Genomic DNA, 25,658 nt, shown 5'->3' with positions numbered 1-25,658 from the left:
CTACTACTAACAAATAAGTTAAGTAATATGTCAATATTATTTTAAGTAATTAATTTCATTTCAGGTACATTCTATTAAAATATGCTTGTAGCCAACAGGAAAGAAATTAATGGAAATATATTATGAAATAAAAAATGAAGCATTGGTCCCAAAGCTGCCTACCATAGGTCAACTGGGTCCCAGCCAAAAGAGATGATACAACTCAGTATTAAAGCAACCATGGATTTTTAGATGGAAGTCCTTGGCTATTTTATGTATTGATTAACTGTGCAGAATACATATTGTTATGTACTATATGTACATATTGTTATGTACAGTAAGTCCTGAAACTCTGTCCTGAAAAAACATTTACAGTATGTTATAAAGCAATACATTGTTACTATTATTTGCTGAATATTGTATTATATATATATATATATATATAAATAAATCTTTCTCTTATCTATTTAGTGAAGCCATTAATCTAAAAAATAAAATCATAGTGTTTTCTTTACAAAATACATATATTTTAACCCAGCTTGGATGATCTGTGATAACTTTTATCAGTGTATTGTTAGAAGACAATGTGGAAACAAATTATCATTTTTAAAATGTCCTCATAACATATTTGACTATAGGAAGCTAACACTTCCACATTGTAATAAGACTTACACCAGAATAGGGTACACAATTGGTGGTATTAGATAGCTTATTTAATGTTATTTTATTATATTATTATTGTTGTTTTTATTATTATTATTATTATTATTATTATTATTATTATTAATAATAACATATCTTAAACCAATTGCACATTATAATGTATTTTTTTATTAAATACTCAAGTATGTGCAACATTTAGTAGCTGTAGTAAATAGTATTTGTACTTGTATCAGCATTTCTATACAGTAAATGCACAATATTGAGTAGCATGAATCCAGCCCCAAGGCTAACTTGCATTAGATAAGAAACAGATTACAAGAATGTACATTAAATAAGATTAAACACTTGCAAAAAAAATACAATGTATTTTTTTTTACTTAGCAATTGGTTATTTTGTGTTTGATAGCCAACAACTGGCTATGCAGTTAATTAATAGAAAAATTAATCAAACATGAAGTAGAATTTTATACACTGTATAATATATGTATGTTATTTTAAGATTTATTTTATGTGATGCATGCTTAGTTTTTAAAGTAGCATTATGTACTATATATATATATATATATATATATATATATATATATATTAAGCCGTACATAATTTTATATCATGTCAGAAAACATTTGGTTTGTATTTATTTGTTGTGTAATACAAGCACATATATCCTGTACAGATCAGGGTTGCTTTGGGTTACAGAGGAGACACAATGTAGATGCTAGGCATTGGCGAAGTACAGGAAGGTAATAAAATAGTACATATCTGCTACCTATGGTTGATTTGTAAAACTACTGTATTCGCCGGCTAGAATGGACGGCAGTGAGATGGTTAAGTGGCCAAACTCTAGCTTTAGAGGTCTACAAGCTGTGGTTATCCCAGACACTATTCCCAGTAAGGGGTCTCCTTTTGAAGCCGACAAATACAGGGGGAAAGGAAACATATTCTAAGCTTCCACCGGGTTTCTGGGGAGAGGCTCCACTAATGGCTTTTCCTTGCCAGAACTGACTGTAGCTTTGGGAAAAAGATCCTAAACTATAGAAAGAGGTGGACAAGAATCCTGCAGTAACTATCAGATACTGTACATCTCTCACACTGCATTGCTGCAATTTCCATTTCACTACATTTCCTAGTTTAATTTGCCTCTTTTCTAACGCACAATTTGGCATAATTTTGTTTTGATTGTAAATTCAATAAATATGAAATGTAAATACATAAATATGTACATAGTATGCCTATGTTGTGAGTGTGTGTGTGTGTGTGTGTGTGTGTGAGGGTGGGGGGGTACTGGCTGGCTGTTGGTTGGATAACAACGTGTGTAACAGTGCCCTGCTCTTTCCATCACTGTACAGCAGGGGGCACTATTGATTTTTTTATTTGCCCAAATCCCACAATAAACTGAGATCCCAAAATTACTTTGTGCTGGGTCTGGAAGATTAGTTAGTACTAAATACTTGTTTCACATCAGCCATCATTTTCTATGACTTTTCATCACGATGCTGTGAAAGCCATGTACAGCGCATATATAATGCCAATGATGAAATCCTGGCTATTACTTTTTTGTTGGTCTTAGCATGACCTGCTCTGCGCTGACCTGTAACGTAGGCCAACCTCGCATGTATATATGTCACCCCTGTACATACTTCTCACGTAGGGACCTATTTATCATTATATATTTCAGGGCTTTATAATGGACGGTGCCCTTTTTTTTTTCAAATGTACATGATCACCGGTTAAATATATTATAAGGAACCATTTTATGCATAAATCTCATTTGTTTTTTTATTCAAAACGCAGCCATTATTTAGTTCTATTCCCTGCATTGTTTGTTAAGGCGCATTTATGCTTTTATGGACAATATCATGTTATTACTGTGTGATTTTTGTGTGGCATTTTCATCATAAATACCTTTTACTTTCACATTTTATTATTTTTCAAAGTAAGAATAAGATATTTCCCAATTAATCTAGTAGTTACATTTTTCTTCCGTTTACGAACCTGGAAAATCTTCATAGAAATAATATAGTAAAATGTATAAAATGCAGCAGGGTATGCAATAACAGGCGCCCGCTATTAGCTGGGTCAGCATTCGGCTTTTGCTGTAATACATGTTATAGACATTTCACAGTGATACGGGGCATCCTGAAACCCATGTAATGTCTGGCATCAAACTACCCCCTGATTTACTGTACAGTATTTGTAGTCCATGGACATTGATTCCAATGTGCAGCGTTTTGCCGTTATTATGTATCTTGTCTTTCTAATTACGTACTTTATAAAATAAACCTTTGTGTTAAAATACCGAGGGAGGGAATTTAAAAGGTGTATTTATTTATTATTGGAAAAAGCAAAATAAGGACCTAAAGTAAACTTTTTTTTATACACAATGGAATGAAGAGTTTCATAGTATGCGCATATGCCTGCACCTCATCATGTATGGGCTATCAATATGCGCATATGCCTGCGCCTCATAATGTATGGGCTATCAATATGCGTATATGCCTGCACCTCATAATGTATGAACTATAAATATGCTCATTTGCCTGCACCTCATCATGTATGGGCTATCCATATGCGCATATGCATGCACCTCATCATGTATGGGCTATCCATATGCGCATATGCATGCACCTCATCATGTATGGGCTATCAATATGCGCATATGCCTGCGCCTCATAATGTATGGGCTATCAATATGCGTATATGCCTGCGCCTCATAATGTATGGGCTATCAATATGCGCATATACCTGCACTTCATAATGTATGGGCTATCAATATGCGTATATGCCTGCACATCATAATGTATGAACTATAAATATGCTCATGTGCCTGCACCTCATCATGTATGGGCTATCAATATGCGCATATGCATGCACCTCATCATGTATGGGCTATCAATATGCGCATATGCCTGCACCTCATTTTGTATGGACTATCAATATGCGCATATGCCTGCACTTCATAATGTATGGGCTATCAATATGCGTATAGGCCTGCACCTCATAATGTATGAACTATAAATATGCTCATGTGCCTGCACCTTATTTTGTATGGACTATCAATATGCGCATATGCCTGCACCTCATATTGTATGGACTATCAATATGCGCATATGCCTGCACTTCATTATGTACTGACTATCAATATCAGCATTTACCTGCACTTCATTATGTACGGACTATCAATATGCGCATATGCCTGCACCTCATAATGTATGCACTATCAATATGCGCATATGCCTGCACCTAATATTGTATGGACTATCAATATGCGCATATGCCTGCATCTCATATTGCATGGACTCTCAAAATGCGCATATGCCTGCACCTCATAATGTATGGACTCTCAATATGCGCATATACCTGCACTTCATTATGTATGGACTATCAATATGCCTATATGCCTGCACATCATAATGTATGGACTCTCAATATGCGCATATGCCTGCACATCATAATGTATGGACTCTCAATATGCGCATATGCCTGCACATCATAATGTATGGACTCTCAATATGCGCATATGCCTGCATTTCTTCATATACTGACAATCTATGGGCTTGGATGTATTATACACTAAGCAGTACTCCTTCAGAAAGTGTAATTAACAGTTTCAGCAGGATGTTATAGATGACTCTTGTTTATAAAATTCTAAACTATTTTTAGCTCCGCATTAAAGAATGGTTAATGGCTGGTATATATCAATAACAAATTCCAATATTGTACAGCAGAGAAACTAAGAGGCGTCAGACATTGCGCTGACTATAACTGAGTATAAGCTGCATACAGATACACTGCTTGGGTGGCACTGTTTTACATCTCTTTACTGGTGAGCGCCCATCGGAATATTTACATTATGTTCTGTTATATACTTCACAGTGTGTATATGGAAACAGTACTTGCAGTGTAGGATCGAGTTATATGTACAGTAGGATTTAATCTTCACAAGGCTGGTGGAGTATGTACATAAAAGACCTATGATTCAGTGGTTCTGAACTGCTGTCCTCTTCAACCCTTAGCAGTGCAGACTTCTTGGAAATCCCTGTTTGAGCAAATCATAGTTATTTAACTATTCCAACTATAATTAAGCAACACTTTATTGTGAGGTCAGGTTATCTCTAGTATATATAATATATATAATATATATGTAATTTTAATTAATAATAAACATATTGGTGTTTGGTAAACTGCATTTAAAAGTAACACACTTTGGCACGTCTTATATTAGGCAATATAAATAACATAAATAATTTTACGCTATATGTAAAATGGCCAAACGTTAGCTAGGTTTTGTCCCACACCCATGAGGGCAACCGGTTATACTGTATATCTGCGTAATTCAATAGTCAACAGCCGAAAATGTTTTTCTGGTAGGCGGCTACACAGTGTCTTCATGACATGTACTGTAACTTCCACAGGACACACACAATAGTGCAACATAGTACCGTATACTGTATTTACCTTATACAGAACTCCACATTACGTTCATAAAATCATTGTACAGTGTAATCTGTAAGGTGTCAGACAATATTCATTCCACCATTCACTCAGTAAAGACATTTTTTCTGCATATAGTAAAAATAGCATGTGTGCGTGCGTGATAGATATGAGATAGATAGATAAATAGATAGATAGATAGATAGATAGATAGATAGATAGATAGATAGATAGATAGATAGATAGATGTTGTATGAGATAGATAGATGCTGTATGAGATAGATAGATAGATAGATAGATAGATAGATAGATAGATAGATAGATAGATAGATAGAAATGCGATAGATAGATAGATAGATAGATAGATAGATATGAGATAGATAGCTAGATATGGTATTAAATAGATAGATAGATACTGTATGAGATAGATAGATAGATAGATAGATAGATAGATAGATAGAAATGCGATAGATAGATATTAGATAAATAGATAGATATGAAATAGATAGATAGGTAGATATGAGATAGATAGCTAGATAGATAGATAGATAGATAGATAGATATGAGATAGATAGCTAGTTATGGTATTAAATAGATAGATAGATAGAAATGCGATAGATAGATAGAAATGCGATAGATAGATAGATAGATATTAGATAAATAGATAGATATGAAATAGATAGATAGGTAGATATGAGATAGATAGATAGATAGATAGATAGATATGAGATAGATAGCTAGATATGGTATTAAATAGATAGATAGATAGATAGAAATGCGATAGATAGATAGATATTAGATAAATAGATATGAAATAGATAGATAGGTAGATATGAGATAGATAGATAGATAGATAGATAGATAGATAGATAGATAGATAGATAGATAGATAGATAGATAAATATGAGAGATAGAGAGAATGTCCACATTCGGCAGCAGGGAGTATCGGCGCTGAGTAGTATATGTTGTACCATTTTACAGTGGCATCAGCAGTGGACACGGTATGAATGAATGGCAGAGTGGCAGCGCCCCCCTGTAGATGCTCTGCGCTGTGAGACTTGTTACATTGTATCCGCCGCCATCATCAGCAGCATCATCTGTGTTGCGGTGTCCGCCCCGGAGTGCACTGGGTTAAGCACCCACCTTACCTTTCAGCAGCAGAAGCGGATGAGTCTGCAGCATGAATCTCTTAAATGGGCGGTGCTGGGTTACTGGGACTCTTGGCCCAAGCTGCTTGAAGGCTGGTCAGGGGCGTGGGTTTCCCCTCCAGCAGCACCAAAACATAGCAAGAAGGGATTTCTGACATGCACTTGAGATAAGGACAATTAGCTTCCCAGTGAGTGTCCTCGCTAGGATAACGGTGCGACAACGGCCATCAACATGTTCCTCCCATCACTCCCCTGCTCTCATCCTATAGATGTGTACCTGCCGCTTACCTTAATGATGATCACGATGGCCCATGTCTCCTCTTCCCCCCAAATTGGGGAAAGGAGAACTTTCCCTGTTCCCAGGTCCCCAGGTGTGAAAGGAAGGACTCTGATTCTCCTTGATGTCAATACCAAGAGCCCTATCAGAACTGTCAATGAGAACTTCCTCTCTGTCCAGCTGGACCCCTCTATCATCCGTGATGGCTGGCTGGACTTCCTAAGGTAAGCCCCACAGTCTGAGTGTAAATGCTGCTACACAGAATACTACAGCTCAAGTTATGCTATGAAATTGATACTCCATTTCTAAACCATTTCACAAGGTCTTTTTTTTTTTTCTTTCCTCCTTTTTTTAAGCATGTTCTAATGGAGAAGAGAACTGGTTTCCATTAAGATGCACATGTTTGCAATGTATAAAGCATTTCAGAAATTTATCAGTTATGACTGAAGAAAAACCCTTCTGCTTGCACATACCCAACAATTGGACGTCCTGGCTCCTTAATGTAACTTTGCACGACATAACTTTCGGGAGAATCTTTGCCACATAGCTGCTCAATATATTTGATACTATCTATTAGTTTTATAAGCAGATTTTTCTGCAGGACCCAGAGCCTTTTGCCTTCCACATACTGTCCAGACTACTCCTAACTCAGGATTCAGCCCTTTCTCTGGCTCTGCAAATAAATACTAGAAGCTGAAATGCATTCACTGATCTGCAAAGCCTGTTTAAAGCAACTTTGATAATTAAACTTACTCTGTTACATAAAATCAGACATCAAATAACAAAATGTGCACTATTACTAGACCTTGCACTGCAGTTCACTCTGTAATAGCTGAATCTTTTCGTTTATCCTGATCCATAAATTGCTAGATTACTCTCCAATTACCACACTGTGTTTGGAGATGGCATGTTAACTCTACAATTTTATTTTGGTGCTTTGTTGGACAGTAAAGCAATTAATAGAACATTCTATTGTTTTTATTATACAGTAATATAATTTTAAGCACTGCACTTTTTGTTTTACGTAAATTAGTTGTGTTGTCTAAATTATATTTTACTTACATATTCATATATGTTTCTAATTTTATGCATAGTAACAATAACTCTTCAGAATTTAATGATTTCACATGTGCATTTTTTTGTAACTTTACTTATGAAAAACTTTCCAATTGTGTGTGTGTTTTGTGTGAGTGTATGTTAAAAAAGTGCTTTTAATGTAATATGTCTCTTTAAGGGAGGAAGTTTGCAACAGATATAGAATAGTATCCAATAGCTAAAAAAATACGTAAAACATTTGATTTGAGCGACAAATGGCAAATTCATCTGTCATACAAGTCACCAGTTGTGTTTTACTCATCCAAGTATATAACAGTTCAGAAGAGACTTTGTAGTACCCATCATGGCAGTTGTGATGCTTGGTCCTGTCTGGGGTGACACAGTAGGTGTTATGACTTCTACAAATACTCCTGCCTACCATAAAATAACCCTAACTATTTGCCCCAAAATGTTAACATAACATATCACTGTTTAGAATCTCACAGGGGGTTCATGATTTAGCATTTCAATTGGTCTAACACATGTACAGTAAGTGACAAAGATCCTCCTTACCACAATATAAATGTCTTCTGGAAAATTGTACATTATAATTTATTAAAGTCCAGGCGACTAATTTTTTTTAGTTTAAATACATTGGCTATATATATATATATATGTGTATATAGCAAGAGTGTAGGGCAGCACTCCAAGATTTTTCAAATAAGAAGAAATAACTTCAGCACACCTAAGTGTGTATTCAATGTTTCAGATGTTTTAATACATGTTTCGTCAGGAAAGGATGTATATCTTTTTGATTGCATAGCATTAATGGGAAAGTGGTGCAAAGTTTTTGGTATTGTAATGGTAGATTAGACATATATACAGGGGCACACATACAATATTGAGGCTTGATAAGTACATCCTAACATTATTATAATGAGAATAATATTGTTAATTAAAATTTTAAAAAAAGTAAATATACTTAGTGTGCAGTAAATTTCATCTGTCATGTTTTTATAGCAGTAGAGCATTTGCTAAATATTGGCACTGAAAAGTTATAGGAATTTTATATTCTTGGTGATATAATGTAATCCAGAAGATACAAACAGTAGCATTAACTAAGATAACCACATATTGATAGTTGTTAGGTGTTACAGCATCTGGTATGTGACACATCATGGGGTATTGCTTGCATAATTGGTTGTTGGAGACATTAAAAATAAAAAAATAAATAGATAGATAATTAGATAGATAGATAGATAAAAACAATTTTCTTCTTATTTTTTTTCCAAGTACCATCAGTTTTCTAAAAAGTTACTGAAGCCTGTCATTTCTTATTGGTGTATTTTTACGGTCTATAAAAATGAGCCTACAACTGACAATAGAAGTAGCATCTATATCAGAGGGGGTTTAGATGTGTAACTGAGATTTACAACCATGCTCAATCTTAAAATCCTTAGTGTAACACTCTTGTGTGAATTTCTGTCATGACACGATTGAGTCTTAAACTTAATGACCCTGACTTTTTTTTCTTACTGATGGGTGAAAATTTGATGTACTGACAATAAGTTAACTGACAATTGGCAATATTGTGTACTGGTGATAATGTCCTGGGTAAGTTTTATTCCATGGTGTACTTTTACAAATAACGCATTCATATTTCCATGATGCTCTTTCTCAAGCCCATGTCTCAATGGTTCAGTTGGTCTATAACTTTGACACTAGAACCACTATGATAAAAAAATAAAAATAAAAAAAGAAATAAAATAATATATATATATAATATATACATGTATATATATATATATATATATATATATATATATATAGGTGCTATGTGTGGATATCAATAATTCAAAGATATTTTGCTAATCAAGGCTTGATTTACTTTTCTTAGAACCTTGCTTGTTACCTTTTATCTCTCCGGTATTTCCTTTTTACATTAATAATTTGCAGAAAATTCTTTACTAATGTCTCTAGAGATTTGCAGAATATTGCTCTGTTGTATCAACTCCTTATTGCTTAAATTTATAGTTTTTACACTTTACCTTTTCCTACTTGGAATGTACTGTAGCAATAGACTAACAACTGCAGTTGCTGGGACTCTTTTACTTACTGAATACCTGAAACCTTTGTTCCTTCAAATATTTCTCATATCAACCATGCTCCTTCCACATCATTGTACAGGTGCCGCATGTGACTGCATGATTTTGAGAAACTGTTTTTGTTGCTTAATTTGAGCACAGTTATCCTTTACACAAAAATGTTTATAATGGTTATTATTATACAGGATATTTGTCTGTTGTTGTGCTAAAGGTGCTAGTTAAAGACGCCACCTATTATGCGTGGATATTCTTGTTAATCATTTTTGTCTGTTATCTCCTCATTATGTATATATGTTTCATTGTACTACTTTATATGCTGCATAAACAATTATTTTCATGATTAATGTCCTGTTTCAAGGAATGAGCCAAAAAATTCTTAAACTCTGTTGTGTTGCAATCTGTAATAATCTTACATGGATTTTTTTTCTGTAAGTATATATATACTTTTTATAACAGATACAGCAATTGACATAATTGCTAGATAAATTTATCAACCTAGATTCGCCATAAAAACATTTATGACACCCCCATACCTTTTCAATATTTTTATATTTGCTTCTTTAAACAGACTCCATTCTCACACATGACTACTTATAAAAAATGAGTTTTTACCTACGCTTCTAAACTTGTACCAATTTCGATACTTCGGTGAGGGAACCAAGAGCTACATATTAATTCAAGTGATTTTCTTCATGGGACGCTGCATGTATAAAATTTAAAAGAATGATGTGAAAATCAGATGTAGTGTTTAAAAATGATTACTGTCAATCAAATACATTTTAGTTGCTTTAAAATAATATAAATACATGGAAATTCCTTTATATTATTATTTTAAAATATATATATATATTGCACAGGAAACTGCAACTGCCCATGGCAACATAAGAACAATCAACCTGATTGTGTAACATTTTAAGACTATGCAGAATATTGTTTTCTCTGTGCTAACATGAGCTGTACGCTATAGTGCAGTTCTGAGTTTTGTTATTTTATAGAATGTCATTTCTCGTCTCCCCAGTTCCAAAAGGCTTGTGACCCTCGCCCGAGGCCTCGCCCCTGCTTACCTGAGGTTTGGTGGCAGAAGAACTGATTTCATACAGTTCCAGAACATCAAGAACCCAGCAAAGAGACCACCTGGGCCTGACAACTATCTGAAAAACTATGAGGATGGTAAGAGCCAGCAATCTGAGCAGTACAGTACTGATATACAACTGACTTTATGTAGCCGTTAGCGTCATAATCAGCATGAAAAACCTTAGCTCATACTATCTATGTAAAACCTTGCTGTGACATAAAACAGGTGCTCAAGTGACTCTTCATTAGGTGTTAACTTGCCAGGCATAGAACTTTTAGTCATGTACCTGAACACCAAGCAAATCACCTATTGTCAGCTTAACAAAAGCCTTACAGGCCATTTGTCCTGCACGGATCGAGGTAGGTATCGTATACAAATTCTAGAAAATTAAATAAATCAACCTATTCTTTTCGTAAAGAAGTAAAAAAAGAAGAAGTAAAATCAAGCGTATGTTTGTTTATGTCATTATAAAACTTACTAACATAATTATCTGTTTTGTCAGAAGAGAAAACGTCAGCGCCCCCTTATTTATGTACTCCGATTAACTCACATGCGTATTGTAAGCACAAATGTAGATACTAGGGTTTTTATTTCATGTTACACAGTGATTTCATATATGTATAAAGTCCTGTACATAATATCTGTATAAACAATAGGTTCTGAGCACGTAGCTGATAATTGATGAGTTCCAATGTCATCACTTCAGTGTTCATTACGAAAGCCATAAGGAACAATGCGACCCCAGCACACACACTAGCCTAGTGCTTTTATGTGGTTACAGAAGTTCTCGGTAACCTATAATAGCCGTATAGGATAGATCACCCCTCTAGCTATATTACCATCCACAAAGTAATGGCAGTTTCAGATGGGCGCAATTTTCTGATCCAGAAACTGCAACATTCTATAGTGAGGACCCACTATTATTCTGGATCCTATTGAATCACAGCTTTAATGTCTCTCCCATATCCTATGTATTGGCTGCCTGTGTATGATATTATTTAACATTTCTTTTAATAGGAATCTCAGTTCCGTGGTTTTGCAGTGCTTTTACCTGCTCTCTCCTCTGGGCGAGACGGTTTATTAATCTGTAGCGTCAGTGCACTGGTTAAGGAAAGTAGCAAGCTCTCACTATGAACCTTTCCACAGAACTTGTTAGTAGGGCTCTGAAGCTTTCATCACCTAAATGTGGAACAGAGCTCCAGCAACTGCGTCTGGGAGAGCAGGGGGAGGGCACATGTGGTGCGTATTTAGGGATCAGTAAATCAAAAAAGGTGTGGTAGGGGCTATTTCCTGCCCCACAAATATAGAATTATTGTTTACTACAAAAATCCACTCAAATTTATTGCAGGTTTCCTCAAGGTATAATTCCAACCACAAATTATCTGTCCACACTTCCAATCTGCTAAGGGTCATATTGAAATCAATCTCTCAGGTTTAACTGCTGAAGCAAATACATATTTTCTATTTCACTCTGACAGCTAAATCCGGCTAGATGTAGAGATTTAAATCTTAGATTAAGAGCTCCCAGGTTTGTGCAGCTCATCCACAGTATTTCAATCTAGGATTCACCTGCTCATACTGGGCATATAGAAGGTAATATATGAAAGGCAAAATCCGCCATGCATTATGATCTGTGCAGATGAACCTTGTTTTCAGCTGGACACATTTGTGCAGCAAGACGGCAGCATTTGCAGAGCAGAAATTTGCACATAAAGAGGGGAGACGTTGGGTGGAGCACGGAAGAGGCGCATCGCTGAGTGTCATTCAGTAGAATAATGGAGAAACGAGTTTACATTTTGCAAAGCAAGATTATTATATTGAGATGAATGGTATTATTTCACGTATGAAGGGGCACACGGCCATTTGCATGCCACAAAAGGGTCTTACTTTTGCACCAGCTCAAAGCTATACTTTAAATGAGATAAAACATTTCCCACACAGAGTGCGCTATCTAGTAAAAATACATATTCAAAATTTAGACAGTCGTCGACGCAACCTCCAGATTCTCAACTGATGCCAGCACTAGGCAGCTTGGGCTTGTTTCCACTCTATCTAGGAGGCCACGACTGCCGGGTTCCCCTGCTTTAGTGAAAACCAGACCCAAGGAGAGACAGCCAGGGCTGGTTTTCACTATGTCAGGGAGACACTTGCTATATTTGAAACCAGCCCCAGCCATGGTTGGTCACCACCAGACTATTGCCTCTATGGGCAGGGTTTATTGACAAGTTTCAACTTTCTAAGCACACTACTCATTAGACAAAAAAGTAAAACCAAAAACACAATAAAATGTCAAATAAACTGTAATTGAATACATTACTCCAAAATCTTAGTTAAATAAAATAAAAATAATATTCTCTTCTTTGCTCATTCGTTGGGATCCAAACAGTAAAAGAAGTACACAGGAATATCTCCATAATAAATGACCCACTCACACACTACCAGCAACTGCCACAAAATTGTCAAAATAGGGACTCCCTTCCATGCCCAGCCAATTGCAAGCAATTTGGCACTCTGGGCCTGATTCAGATCCGCTTGCGAGCTCTGAGCGCTCGCAAGCGGGTCGACGTTGGTTTAGTGCGCATGCACACGACGGACCCGGCTCCGTCGTGCACATGCGCGAGACCCGGATAGCGACGGGCAAGCCATCGCTATGGGTCTCGCTACAAAGGGGGCGTGCTGTCGATGGTGAGTGACAGCACGCCCCCTTTGGTGGGCGTGTTGGGGGCATGGCTGGCCAGACGGAGGCGTTCCCATGGGAACGCCTACCGTCTCGGGCCGGCCCCACTGACATCACAAGTGATGTCAGTGGGAGTGCTTTTGGCTCTGATAGAGCCAAAAGCACTCCAGGGCTTGCGGCAGACGAGACCACAAGGGTCTCGTCGCAAGCCCGATGGTCGCGATGGTCTTGACCATCGCGACCCTCTTTTTCTCCGCTCGCTATAGCTGTGGGTGGTCACCCACAGCTATGCGAGCGGCCGGGAGGCCGCTCTAAAATTCAGAGGGATGGCCCTGATTCAGAGCGAGCGCTCTGTTAGAGCGCCCGACTCTGAATCAGGGCCTCTGTCCGCTAGTGATTGAATGGAAGTCTTGGTTATAACCATTTACCTTGGTTACTCATATTGTGCTGCTGGTATTTTTATTAAGGGTTGGGGGTAGAGCACAGCTCTTCAGCATAGGGCTGTTAGCCTCTGGGGAGAGCATTTTCTATCATATCTCCCTAATAGTTGCACCAACATCGAGGCGCCAGGGGCTAGTTTTCACTACAGCAGAGGGTTGAAGATTTGGAGGGCTATCCCAGTGCCCTGTGCATGGGAACTGTCTTTATTACAGGTGACAGTGTGCCTGTAAATGTGCATCTAAGTCCAATGGGTACCATTCAAAGTATAGCTACTCGACAAAGAAGTGCATTGCTTGGTGCACTCCCAGCAATGGAATAATACAGACAAACCGTCACTCTCAGGATATAGCTAAGCCATCAGTAAAAATGAACTGTGCAGTATTTTAGGATGAAAACTTTATTTTTCAGTTGATAGCGGTGGTACTGTATGTGTAGAGGTAGGGGCTTGAATGTGATGTTGAACTTTGCACAGTGCAGCTCCTAAATAACTTCCCATCTTTCTGCACAGTGAGGTGCACATTTAGTTTGTGGAGGCTACTCCTGAGTGTAGAGATGTTGTAACTTGTAAGTACCTTGATGTGTGTTGGTTGGACCATCATGCTGCATAAATAAGACCCACACTTGATTAACTAATGAACTCGCCAATAAGATTATATGATTGTATATACCAGTGGTTCCCAAACTGTGCGCCGTGGCACCCTGGGGTGCCTTGGGACACTTGCAGGGGTGCCTCAGGTTGGTATTCCAGCACCAAATCAAATAATTTATGGTCTATGTAATGTAAATATGTGGACATACAGAAGCGCAAACCTGTCCATCACCACATAACTCTTAACAGGTAAGCACAATTTCCTTCACTTTACTACATTATTTTTCTGAATTTCTCAATAGCAAACTTTTGGCTTAGGGTGCTGTGAAAACAATGCTGATATTCTAGGGCACCGTGGTTCAAAAAGGTTTGGGAATCACTGGTATATAAATTACATAAAAAGCGAAACATTGCAGCCCTCAACCACATGTGTGCAAGAACGTGATATTAAATTTTAATTTAAATAGCAAATATATGCCTGTAGATTAAAATATTAAAGACATTGGGCCTGATTCAGAGGCGCACGCTATTTGTGTGTGCTCGCTCTGAATCAGGGCGTCCATTTTTTTTTAAATTCCGGCCTCCAGGCCGCAAGCACAGCTGTGGGTGACCACCCACAGCTTGTGCGAGCAGCCTGGCGATGGTTGCGATTATCGCGACCATCTGCATTGCGAGGAGACCCTTGTGGTAGGGCCGCCCACAAACGGCAGGCATTCCTTCAGGAACGCCTCCGTTTGTACAGCCACCCCCCCTCCCCGCCTACAAAACAGGGCGAGCTGTCGATCAACATCGACAGCCACCCCGTTTTTTTGCGAACCCCAGAGTGAGTGATTTCTCACTCGCTACGGGGCTTGCGCACACCGCGCGAGCGCATTGGCCCACCATCGACCCGCTTGCGAGCACAATGCACTCGTGAGCGGGTCTGAATCAAGACCATAATCTTTGAGTTACATATTTTGCACCAAAATGTTCAAGCGAGCTTAATAGTCCCAAGGAATGTACCTATTACCTATAATCGTTTGGACCACACATACATAAACAGTTCTAATGAGGAACATTTCCAGGCATCACACATTTTCAGAGTATCAGTTATAAACGCAGACTACAGACTACATAGGTTTGAGGGCCAGGATGGAAATCAGGTATTTATATAGTTAGCTACTGTACTGAGTTAATTTCTTTCAAAGCAGATAAATGTTGTTGATTGTTCCAATGTTTTGAATAGATACCACATATTTCCTTGCAAATGAATGGCTGTTAATACCAATAATAAAGCTTGGAGCAGGATTTACAGTTTAAAAACAAGCCCTGTTCAATCTCCACATTATTTTATGTTTATTAGAATTATTTTGCTTTTATATTATTATTGTACTTTTAGTCACTGTTCAAGGAGATGGATACGGTGGAAAAAACAAGTACCAGGGTCTGAGATTACTTTTGGCAGGCCTTGGTTTGTTGTATGCTGCTGGGTGAAGTTAAGGGCTCTGGGCCTGATTCAGAGGTGGGGGCTAATGCAGTCGCCACTGCGTCTTTTACCGCAGCACGACTGCATATTTAAGCTAATACCGTGGCTGTTAGGATTGTCCAAAGGCTGCGGCGCTAATCCACCTCTTTGCGTATTAAGACGCACCGTCGGCTGCACCATAGAACATTGCACCAGTCCTATGGAGACACAGAATGTCCGTTTGAAAATGGCCGCCGAAATCAGTGCATTCTTTCCAGTAGATGATATACTGTTGATTATTATTAACTTTCTTAAAACTGAAATTATTTAATTTAATTATTTTCAAGGTTATACATTGATAATCCACCAGAGTAAGGAGTGGTAAAAATGAGTGCTAGTGCCCAGAGAGAGAAGAACGGGCTAGCGTTACTGACTGTGGACGGTAATTCCAGATGATATATAACAGGATATATAGACCTATGAATTTAAAACCTAATGGTGAATTTCCAGTAGAGAATGGGGGCAGTTCTTATGAATGCATTCTGCTTATGCTATAGATATTTCGTCCCATGAGTCTGATGTTCAAATATATTACAGTTTAAAATTTGTTCCTGGAATTGATTAGTCCTTTTAGTCCGGCCACTGCTCTTGGGATGGAAAGAGAAAGGAAAAAAAAAGACTCACTCCTATTAAATTTCAGAATACGTGGGAGGCGGGATGGAGCTCGGGGCGGACCAAGGTGACCCAGCACATGTCAGGTTCAATATACTAGTCACTGAAATAAATGACAAATTACCCTAAAAAAATGTCATTGATATAATATTGAAGAATGGCCAGAGCTGTATATAGAGCAAATGGCATTACTATATATTCATAATGTCCATCTATGGTGTTAGTCACTTTGTCTGATCCATATAATACGTAATTATACTAGAGATGTGCGGGTTCGGTTTTATTCTTATCGCCAAATTATTTCAAGTTCGGATTATTTCGGATATATCTTATTGGCTATCCAAAACACGTGACAGTAGCCAATATGATGCCATTTTTGAGATCCGAACATATCTGAGTAAATCCGAGTAAAACCAAACCGCACATCTCTAAATGTTACATACCTTCCAATATATCTTGGTCAAAATTATGGCATGTCATATTTGCTGAAATAATCAATTTATAAGCATACTTGGAGAGTAACTGGCTGTCCCCTCGGCAGAGTCGTCACAGCAGGGGGCGTGGCATCGGTATAGGTGGGCGGTGCCCCCCGCGTGGTGGTGTAATTACGTCATCGTGGCCATTACGGGCATTGTAAAGCAGGAGAGGGGCTACGATGACGCAATTCAGAGCGAATCGCTTCATTGGCCCTTCCAGACCACCCAATTTTGCTCAATAAGTGGGTGGCTGTAAGGGGTGCGGGCAGCTGAGGGGGGTGGCTACGGCAGACTTCCCTATGTTTCCAGGCGGTCAGGAGCGCTAAATGATTTTCAGGAGCCTCCTGGCCGTTTATGGAGAGTAAGCAAGTATGATTATATGGGATATTATTCTTAACTAGCTGTAGACCCTGGTGCTATCTGTTCTTTCCCCTCTCTCAATCTCTCCTTCCTCCTGTCTCTCACTTTCCCCCTTTCTCTCTTTAGCGCTCCCTCCCATCATTTTCTTCTCTTCCTCCCTCTCTTATTCCATCTCTCATTCCTCTATCTCTCTTTCTCCCTCTGACACACTTGCCCTTTTCAATTTCCCTCTTTTGATGCACACCTGGATTGTGTTTTTAAACTTTATAAAGGGCTAGTGGAATTATTCTGTGCTTGTTTTTGGTGATGAGAGGAATGCGGGTCAAGGGTATGCAGTCGGGAAGCTGGCGGACGTAAGCCCGACAGCCGGCTTCCCGACTGCCTTAACCTGACGAGGGTTAAATGACAGGCCTGTCATTTTACCGACGCCCGGCATCCCAATCGAAGTGATGCTGGGCGCTGCTGCGGACAGCCTCGGGGGGGGTGGAGGGTTAGGTTTAGGGTTCCCGGGGGGGACTTAGGGTTAGGCTAGGGGAAGGGAGGGTTAGGGTTAGGCACCCCCGGGGGACTTAGGTTTAGGATGGGGGGGAAGGTTAGGGTTAGGCACCCCTAAGGGGGGTTAGGTTAGGTTAGTTGATACTCACCTGCGGACAATCAGGACTTTCAGCCATGTCGGTCAGCCGCTGTCGGGAATTGAACCGGGATTCATACCGGTTCTGCCCAGGGTCAAGTGGGCATAGTGTGTGCGCCAACATGATCATATCATTTTTATCAGCACTTGATTAAAAAAACAGTGGTTCCCAACCCGAAAAAAAAAAAAATGCTGATACTCAAGTACGCTGTGATTCAAGAAAGTTTGGGAACCACTGACATAGACTATGATTTTATTCAGACTTTCTTAACCAAGAAGGAAAAACCCTGCACTGGAAGATGTGATAATATTTCAGCAACTTTTTTTTTATACAAATCACATTAGCATTAAGTTGGTTTTTTAACAATTTTGAAGACAACACAAATTCCATTTGTTTGTCTAACACGCATATTAGCCAGTCGATTAGAGGTGGCAGCGCTTAAGGAACAATGCTGTAGAGCTCCTGGCCACAAGTCTATAATACCGAGCCAGAACTGTAATACTGAGCCAGAACTGTAATACTGAGCCAGAACTGTAATGTTAGAGGCAAACCCCAGTCATAACATCACCTGTGTTTCTAATGAATGTGGAACTGTAGCTTTGGCAGAATAATTCAGGCAAAACAGGTTCAAACGTCACAGACAGTTACCAGTTTAGTGATTTATCCCTATGACAAAGTTTATTGATGCAACGGCAGAAGACAACAGGTTTTGGGGACAGCCTTCTTTCTTTGGGGACACCACCACCTGAAGTTATCTTTTCTGTACTTTCAATAATATACTTATTATTTAATCGCTTATTGGTACATATGTGCAGCATAGCAATAATGTTTATATTAAATCATACTTTTGCAGGTATTCTAGGGAAAAGACTGTTCTTGGCTGGCATCTGATACACAGCGAGCTAGTTGTGGGTATTCTTCATTTAATACAGTAATAACACTGCTTTCTTTATTGCTTTTGAGCTCCTCCTATGCTCTTAAGGCAGGGCTGTCAGTGACGGTGTGGTTTTGATGCTGGTGATGCGTGGAAGCCTGGGATGAAGCAGCAGACTGAGCCTGCATCAGTTGCCGGGGAACAACCTCATGACCACTATTTCACCAGACCCGATTTAGATTATCTTTTATGGGTAAATAATAGATCACAGCTGCAAGTGACCTGTATATGGTAGAAATATAAACATCTCTTCACATTTTATTCATGTTTCTGTTATTTTTGACCTTCAATTAATTTTAGTATAATCTATTTTTATCTGGATCATTTTTAAATGCTGTCTCATGAGATCCAGCCACAGTTTTTTAAATAATATTTTGCAGCTGATAACTATCCAAAGTCCGTCCCTATGGCTTCTGTCCCCACAGAAACCATAGGGACAAAAATGCTTTATTTTACTAATAAGGCATTGTTTTCACACCTCACTCATCTTCACACACATATATATATATATATATATATATATATATATATATATAGCCCCACAAGTTCGGCGCTCAGAGCTTAACAAAATAAATGTAGAATTAGGCAGATGTATGTCCAATATTTTAATGCCTTTAATGTATGGCATTGTCATGCCATAGATTAAAGGAAATGAAACATTGGATATAAATTTGCCTTATTCTTCCGTATTTTGTCAAGCCATGAGTGCCGCACTTGTGGGGCCTCTACATGATTTTGGTCTGTGATGGCACCAGGCACAGAAAATTGTATGAAGTGGTTGTGCTGGATGTTTTAGTCCAAAAGGTCTGGGACTCACAGTAAAATTACAATCCTTTGTCCAGTACCCTCACATGAAGATAACATACCAACAAGAGGTGCGGCACTCGCAGTCTATGGTAAATGATCCACAATGCCGCAAACGCATGCAGACAGTCTGGTGCTTGATGACAGTGCGGATATTAAAAAAGCACTGAATTCCTTACTTGCGGAAGCAAATCTTCCTAAATTAGAAACTTCGCAGAGAAACCTAATGTAGTAGAAATTCATCAAGCCATCGGGGCCCTAAAACTTAACAAATCTCCAGGTCCAGATGGGTTCAGTGGCGAATACTATAAACTCCTTCATGAAGAATTAACCCCAACCCTTGCCTCTCTCTTTCAACTCATTCTAGAAGGACAGGCACAATACCCAAATTTTAATGAAGCCCACACCATATTATTAACCAAACCTAATAAAGACGAGGAACTAGTGGAATCATACCGCCCTATCACACTCTTAAAGCAAACCTTTAAACTTCTAGCAAAAATCACTGCTTCCCGCTTACACATATTAATGCCTACTCTCCTGACACATCACCAGTTAGGTTTCACCAGCACACTTCACTCAGTATCAGGCATTAGGTCGGCCGTCTATGCTATCATTGCTTCTAAAAACTCTAAATCTACACAAAACGTACTACTAAGCCTTGACGCGGAGAAGGCATTCGACAAAATAGCTTGGTCACACCTTTACCGAGTACTAGAAGAAAGAGAATTTGGTTCCTACTTTATTAACCTCATCCGATTCTTTTACACCAACCCCAAAACCAAATTAATTATTAATGACTAAATAAGTACACCGGTTGGGTTGGCTAGGGGTACACGACAGGGTTGTCCACTGTCCCCCCTTCTGTTCAATTTGGCCCTAGATACTTTAATACACATACTACAATCTGTAAATAGTTTCAGGGGTATCTCTATAGGCTCCAGTTCTCTTAAGATCTTAGCCTTTGCGGATGATCTACTGCTCTTCTTTTCCAATCCCCAAGAAAGCATGCAGGAAGTACTTTATAAGATTTCTCAGTTCGGGTTAATTTCAGGTTTCACAATCAATGTTCAAAAATCGCTAGCTATGGCACTCTCTCAAGAAATATGTCCCCGTTGGGCTAATAATCTCAACCTTACATGGACCCCCTCTTGTATCCCTTATCTAAGGATTCAACTACCAAAAAACATATCCCTTTTATATTCACTTAACATAACTAAGATAATATCTAATATTACGCTAGAACTAAAAAACTGGCTAAACTTACAACTTTCTTTTCTGGGCCGAGCCCAGCTCATAAAAATGATAACTTTTCCAAAACTTCTCTATCCCCTACAAGTCCTGCCCTTAATAATATCCAATAAAGATGAACACATTTTAAATGCAGCTTTCCGTAGATTCATATGGAATGGTAATAAACCAAGAATTAGTCTTAAAATTCTCCAAAAAAGCAAAAAAGAAGGAGGTATAAATTTCCCCCATATTGCCTTCTATAACCAGGCAGCCATATGCCGTTACATTAAAGATTGTATCAACTCTACCAATCATTATGCTAACTCAGAGGTAGAACAACAGCTCATACCAAATACACATCTAGTGACATTTCTACACTTGGCAAAAAAAGGCATTCCTCTTGCAGCTCTAGATAACCCAATATTAACCTCCACAAGATCAATATGGTTTAAAATGAGAAAATCCTGGAATTTAAACCCGTATTTGTCTCTCTTTCTCCCACTATGGGGCAACCCAGCCTTTCAAAATGGTCAAGCCAATTACCCCTTCCGCTCTTGGTCAAAAGCAGGTCTCTCCTCAATTAGATGCATAGTAGATACCTCTCTGCACCCATCATTACATTTTTCACAAGCGGTAGAAAAATGTGACTTCTTAAAACTCCAAACCTTCACTTTTTCCAATCTAAACATTATGTTGACAAAGTTCTCCACAATCTCTCACCAAATGACTGGAACAACTTAATAGATTTGGCCTTCACCCGATCTAATCACGTCCCCAGATCGATTTCGACCTTTTATTCTCTTGTACGTGCACCCTCTTTCACTCATGAGCATCGCACAGGTATAATGATATGACAGGAACAGTTTCCACATCTCCAAATATTCGACATATTAAATACTCTTTCGTACTCATTAAATACCTTATCAGTGACCACATACAGAGAAATGATATATAAAGAGGTTATATAGAGGTTACTTTTCTCCATCCCGCGCGCATACAATTGGTCTGTCTAACTCTTCTTCCTGTCCCAAATGAAACACCTCTCCTACCACCTTGTTTCACTGTGTTTGGGGCTGTGATCGGATCAAAAATTCTGGGTGCAAATCGGACACTTTGTATCTTCAAATATCATTCAAACATTTACATTGACCGCGGAATGGGCTGTACTGGGGTTTCTTGATCCGTGTGCTGGCCTAACACTGGGTAGACGAAAGATCATTACCATAATATCCAACGTAGCCTGAAAGAGCATCCTGCAGCAATGGCTCTCTCCTCAACCTCCTTCTCTTAGTATGTTTAAAGACAAACTCTTCTTTATATTTAAAATGGACTGGGTGGAAGCCTCTCTCCAAAAAGAACTTCGTGTAAAGAAGTTCTTTGAAACCTGGGAACAATATATCTATCCACAACCTAACGACATCAATAACCTCATACTCACATGCTTTCAAACCACGAAATGGTTACAATCTCAAAAAATTATTCCAATAACCATAGACCCTAATCATAAAGTACAGCATGCAATTCATGACTTCAAATTAGCATACACTATAGATGGTCCCTTGTCCTGGGTCCGCCGCACCACCTCGATCTGCTCCCTGCCCTTCCCCTTGCACCCTCCTAGCTATTTCTCCAATACCCTATCCTATCTTAATCTCTCCCTCCTTCCTATCTTCCCTTCTTCTTTTTTCACAAAGTTTTCTTATCTTCAAACAAGACATAAATAGTTGTTTATTCTATCTTTAATGATGAATCTTTATGTTTTTGTTATGTTTATCAACAAAAATTACAAAATTGAAGACACAGATTAAAAATCTTTTATGTTAAATGTATTCATGAGGAATCTGTATTACGTCATGGACTTTTTCTTCTCGTTTGTCTGATGCTATGACGACATAAAGTAAAACAAAAGACAATCAAACTCAATTCTATTATTGTATACTGCTATCTTGAATACATTGTGATTATAGCTTTTGTAACTGTAATACTATGTTTAACCTACCTCCATACCTTGTGGAAGGTTCTGTATCTTATATTCCCTCATGATTGTAAATTTTTCTTTATCTCAATAAAAAATATATATAAAAAAAAAGCACTGAAATGTAGCTGCACTGTGGATCATTTACCAGCCCTGTGTAAAAAATAGAATGTAATAGTGTTCTTTCCAGGCAGACTACAGGTACCAGCAACGTACACACAAAGAAATGGGTGGCGCTTAATACACACAACAGGGAGTGTTAAATGTTGTTTTATTAAAGTATACCATAAATATGGTGAATATATCCAAAGACAATTTCATTAATAAAACTCCCGGGAGTGGGGATATATAGGCAACATATTTTTACAATGAATCACAGAAATATAATACAAATAAGAAAAATATATATATAATGATAACCAAAACCCCCAAAAATGTATAAAGAAATATATGATAAAAATATCCACAATAAAAAATTCCTCTGATAAATGTAGGCTGATGGCTGTGCAACTAGCACCGATGTAACTGAATAAACTGTAGCTGACAAAGTCACAGGGGGCCCGATGTGATAGAAATGTATCCAATTCCCTTGAATAAGCAGACGTAAAAGTAAAGGGCAACAATTGTAGCAATGTGTGGAGATGGAGATAAGTAGCTCAGTGATATTAAGTAACTTCCAGTATTCCACAATACACTTGGATGAAAACTCTCAATAGCTGACGTGTAGTGATGTGGAGTGTGAGTCACTCAGTCCTCCACAATACTCACTATCCTCCTGTGAATGATGCCGCTCCAGCAATGTGAGGCTTTCTCCCGGCACAGCGATAAGCCGTCCCTCTCCATGGATCCTCCGTACGCAGCTCTCTGAGTCTCTCACTCCCACAGAGCTGTGTGGGTCATGTGGGTACCAGCTGCTGCAGATGAATGACCTGGGGGAGCATATAAATTAAATCCGGGATGGTAAATGACAATGATCACTGAGCTGGTAGCTCCATAACTGCCATATCCTCAGCCAATACTCCGTGTCCTCAGCGCGTTTCACCGCACACCGGGGGCTTTTTCAAGAGGTGGAACCAGGTACCAGCAAGCCTGCCTCGGCATGCCGGCACTTGTGGAACCAGCGCCAGCATGGCCGGACACTAAATACCCGCTGGCACCTGTAGTCCGCCTGTAAAGAAAATATTAAAATAAAGACAGGACTGGCGCTCTCAGCCAATCAGTGATTCATCCATTGATTCCTACCCCTTAGATTTGGGAGTAGTAAGTCCAAACGCAAAACATGAATTGCAGTATAAAAGATAGCTGCCCAGAATTTGAGGGCCACATGCAAAAGCATTTAACCTGAATGCTATATAATATATGTATTTGCAACCCTTGCATTGCAACATGTTACGTGCTTTTTTCTTTTTTTTTTGCTTTGCTCCAAACTCAGAATCAGCTTCAACTGCAGTAAGTATGACAAAAGTACAGAAAAATTGTACAATAACCATGTACAGTGGAAGTCACATTGTGTGCTGCTTTAGTATGTGCTGTATTTGATATTCTCTTACGTATCAACAGAGTGTGCCTGGAAATAGGAACACTGGAAATTATCCACCTTTCAATAACACTCATCATGTGCTTTCAACATTGTAATAAATGAGATGAATGGGCTATTAACATTAAATTCAGAACATTTATTTAAAATAATAATACATGTACAGTTTCTATTTAAAGGAGTTCCCAACCTCAAAATAATGTTTTTACCTTACTGATGCCAGTCTTCCGTAGCATTGTAGATGCTATCCAGCGACATACAGCTGTAGTGGATGAGATCCCACAGGGATGAATACAATCAACAATCTTATATAACAGTCAGTGATTTATCAAGTGCTATGTATTCAAACAATATAATATAATGATGCATACAGGATGGTAGGCTCCTCCCCTGGAACACAGATTATGGAATCAGGAAAAGACAGGAGGTGCCAAACAATTAAACATAAAATGCTGCATATGAAAAGCGCAAACATCCTGCAAAGGGTCGCCGAGAGCAATAACGGGCCTGGGTGACAGGGGATTGTGTGGCTAATTCATGGCCGTAGAGCCGTAACTACAGTTTTTGGTGCCCTGTGCCAGAAAGAGCATTGGTGCCCACACCCCCAAGTTTTCAAATAGGGACATAAGATTTGCACCCGAAAAAGTGCCATGGCCTCATGGAGAAGGGCCAGGGAAGAGTTGGGGGGAGGCCAGGAGATGCTGGTGATAAAAGAAGAGACAGCTACAAATGAGAATGATAATAAACAGGAAAATTGACAGGCCCGAATAGCACCCCCTGGCCTGCGGTGCCCTTTGCCATGGCACAAGTCGCACCACCCTAGATACGGCCCTGCATGGCCGTTCCTATACCCGCCTCCTGAAAATTACTATACATGTTGGCGCCCCTGCAGAGCTGCACCTGTTGGACCACTTAAACAAGTCTGGGTCTTGGTAATTAGTACCCATTCCTCCCCTCTTGGCACCCCTGATCCTTCGTACCAGAAATAAGCAATAACTCTGCTATCTAACACAATGGATCCTAGTCTTTGCAAATTATGCAAACAAGAAGTAGGCAGCATTACTCGAGCATCAAACTTTAGACAGGTCGAAGGAACCTCAAACAGATTAAAACTCACAATAGTGTAATATATTCACGAAAATACAACTAGTACAGTATTAATAATGAATTA

The 25,658-nt window shown here is 38.7% G+C and overlaps 1 protein-coding gene across 2 annotated transcripts in view; it reads left to right on the top strand.

The window, feature by feature from the left end:
* Positions 1-6,453: 6,453 nt before the first annotated feature.
* HPSE2 (heparanase 2 (inactive)) overlaps positions 6,454-25,658 on the top strand; it is a 349,622-nt gene continuing 330,417 nt past the window's right edge. For both annotated transcript variants that reach the window (XM_088482773.1, XM_088482772.1), the window contains exons 1-2: positions 6,454-6,722; positions 10,657-10,808. In XM_088482773.1, the coding sequence (XP_088338899.1) occupies positions 6,454-6,722; positions 10,657-10,808 (421 nt within the window). The remainder of the gene's footprint in view (positions 6,723-10,656; positions 10,809-25,658) is intronic.

This window comes from Taudactylus pleione, unplaced genomic scaffold, assembly GCF_031769625.1.
Source record: "Taudactylus pleione unplaced genomic scaffold, aTauple2 ptg000292l, whole genome shotgun sequence".
In the NCBI taxonomy this organism is placed as follows: domain Eukaryota; kingdom Metazoa; phylum Chordata; class Amphibia; order Anura; family Myobatrachidae; genus Taudactylus; species Taudactylus pleione.
This window is presented reverse-complemented; position numbering and strand designations above follow the sequence as displayed.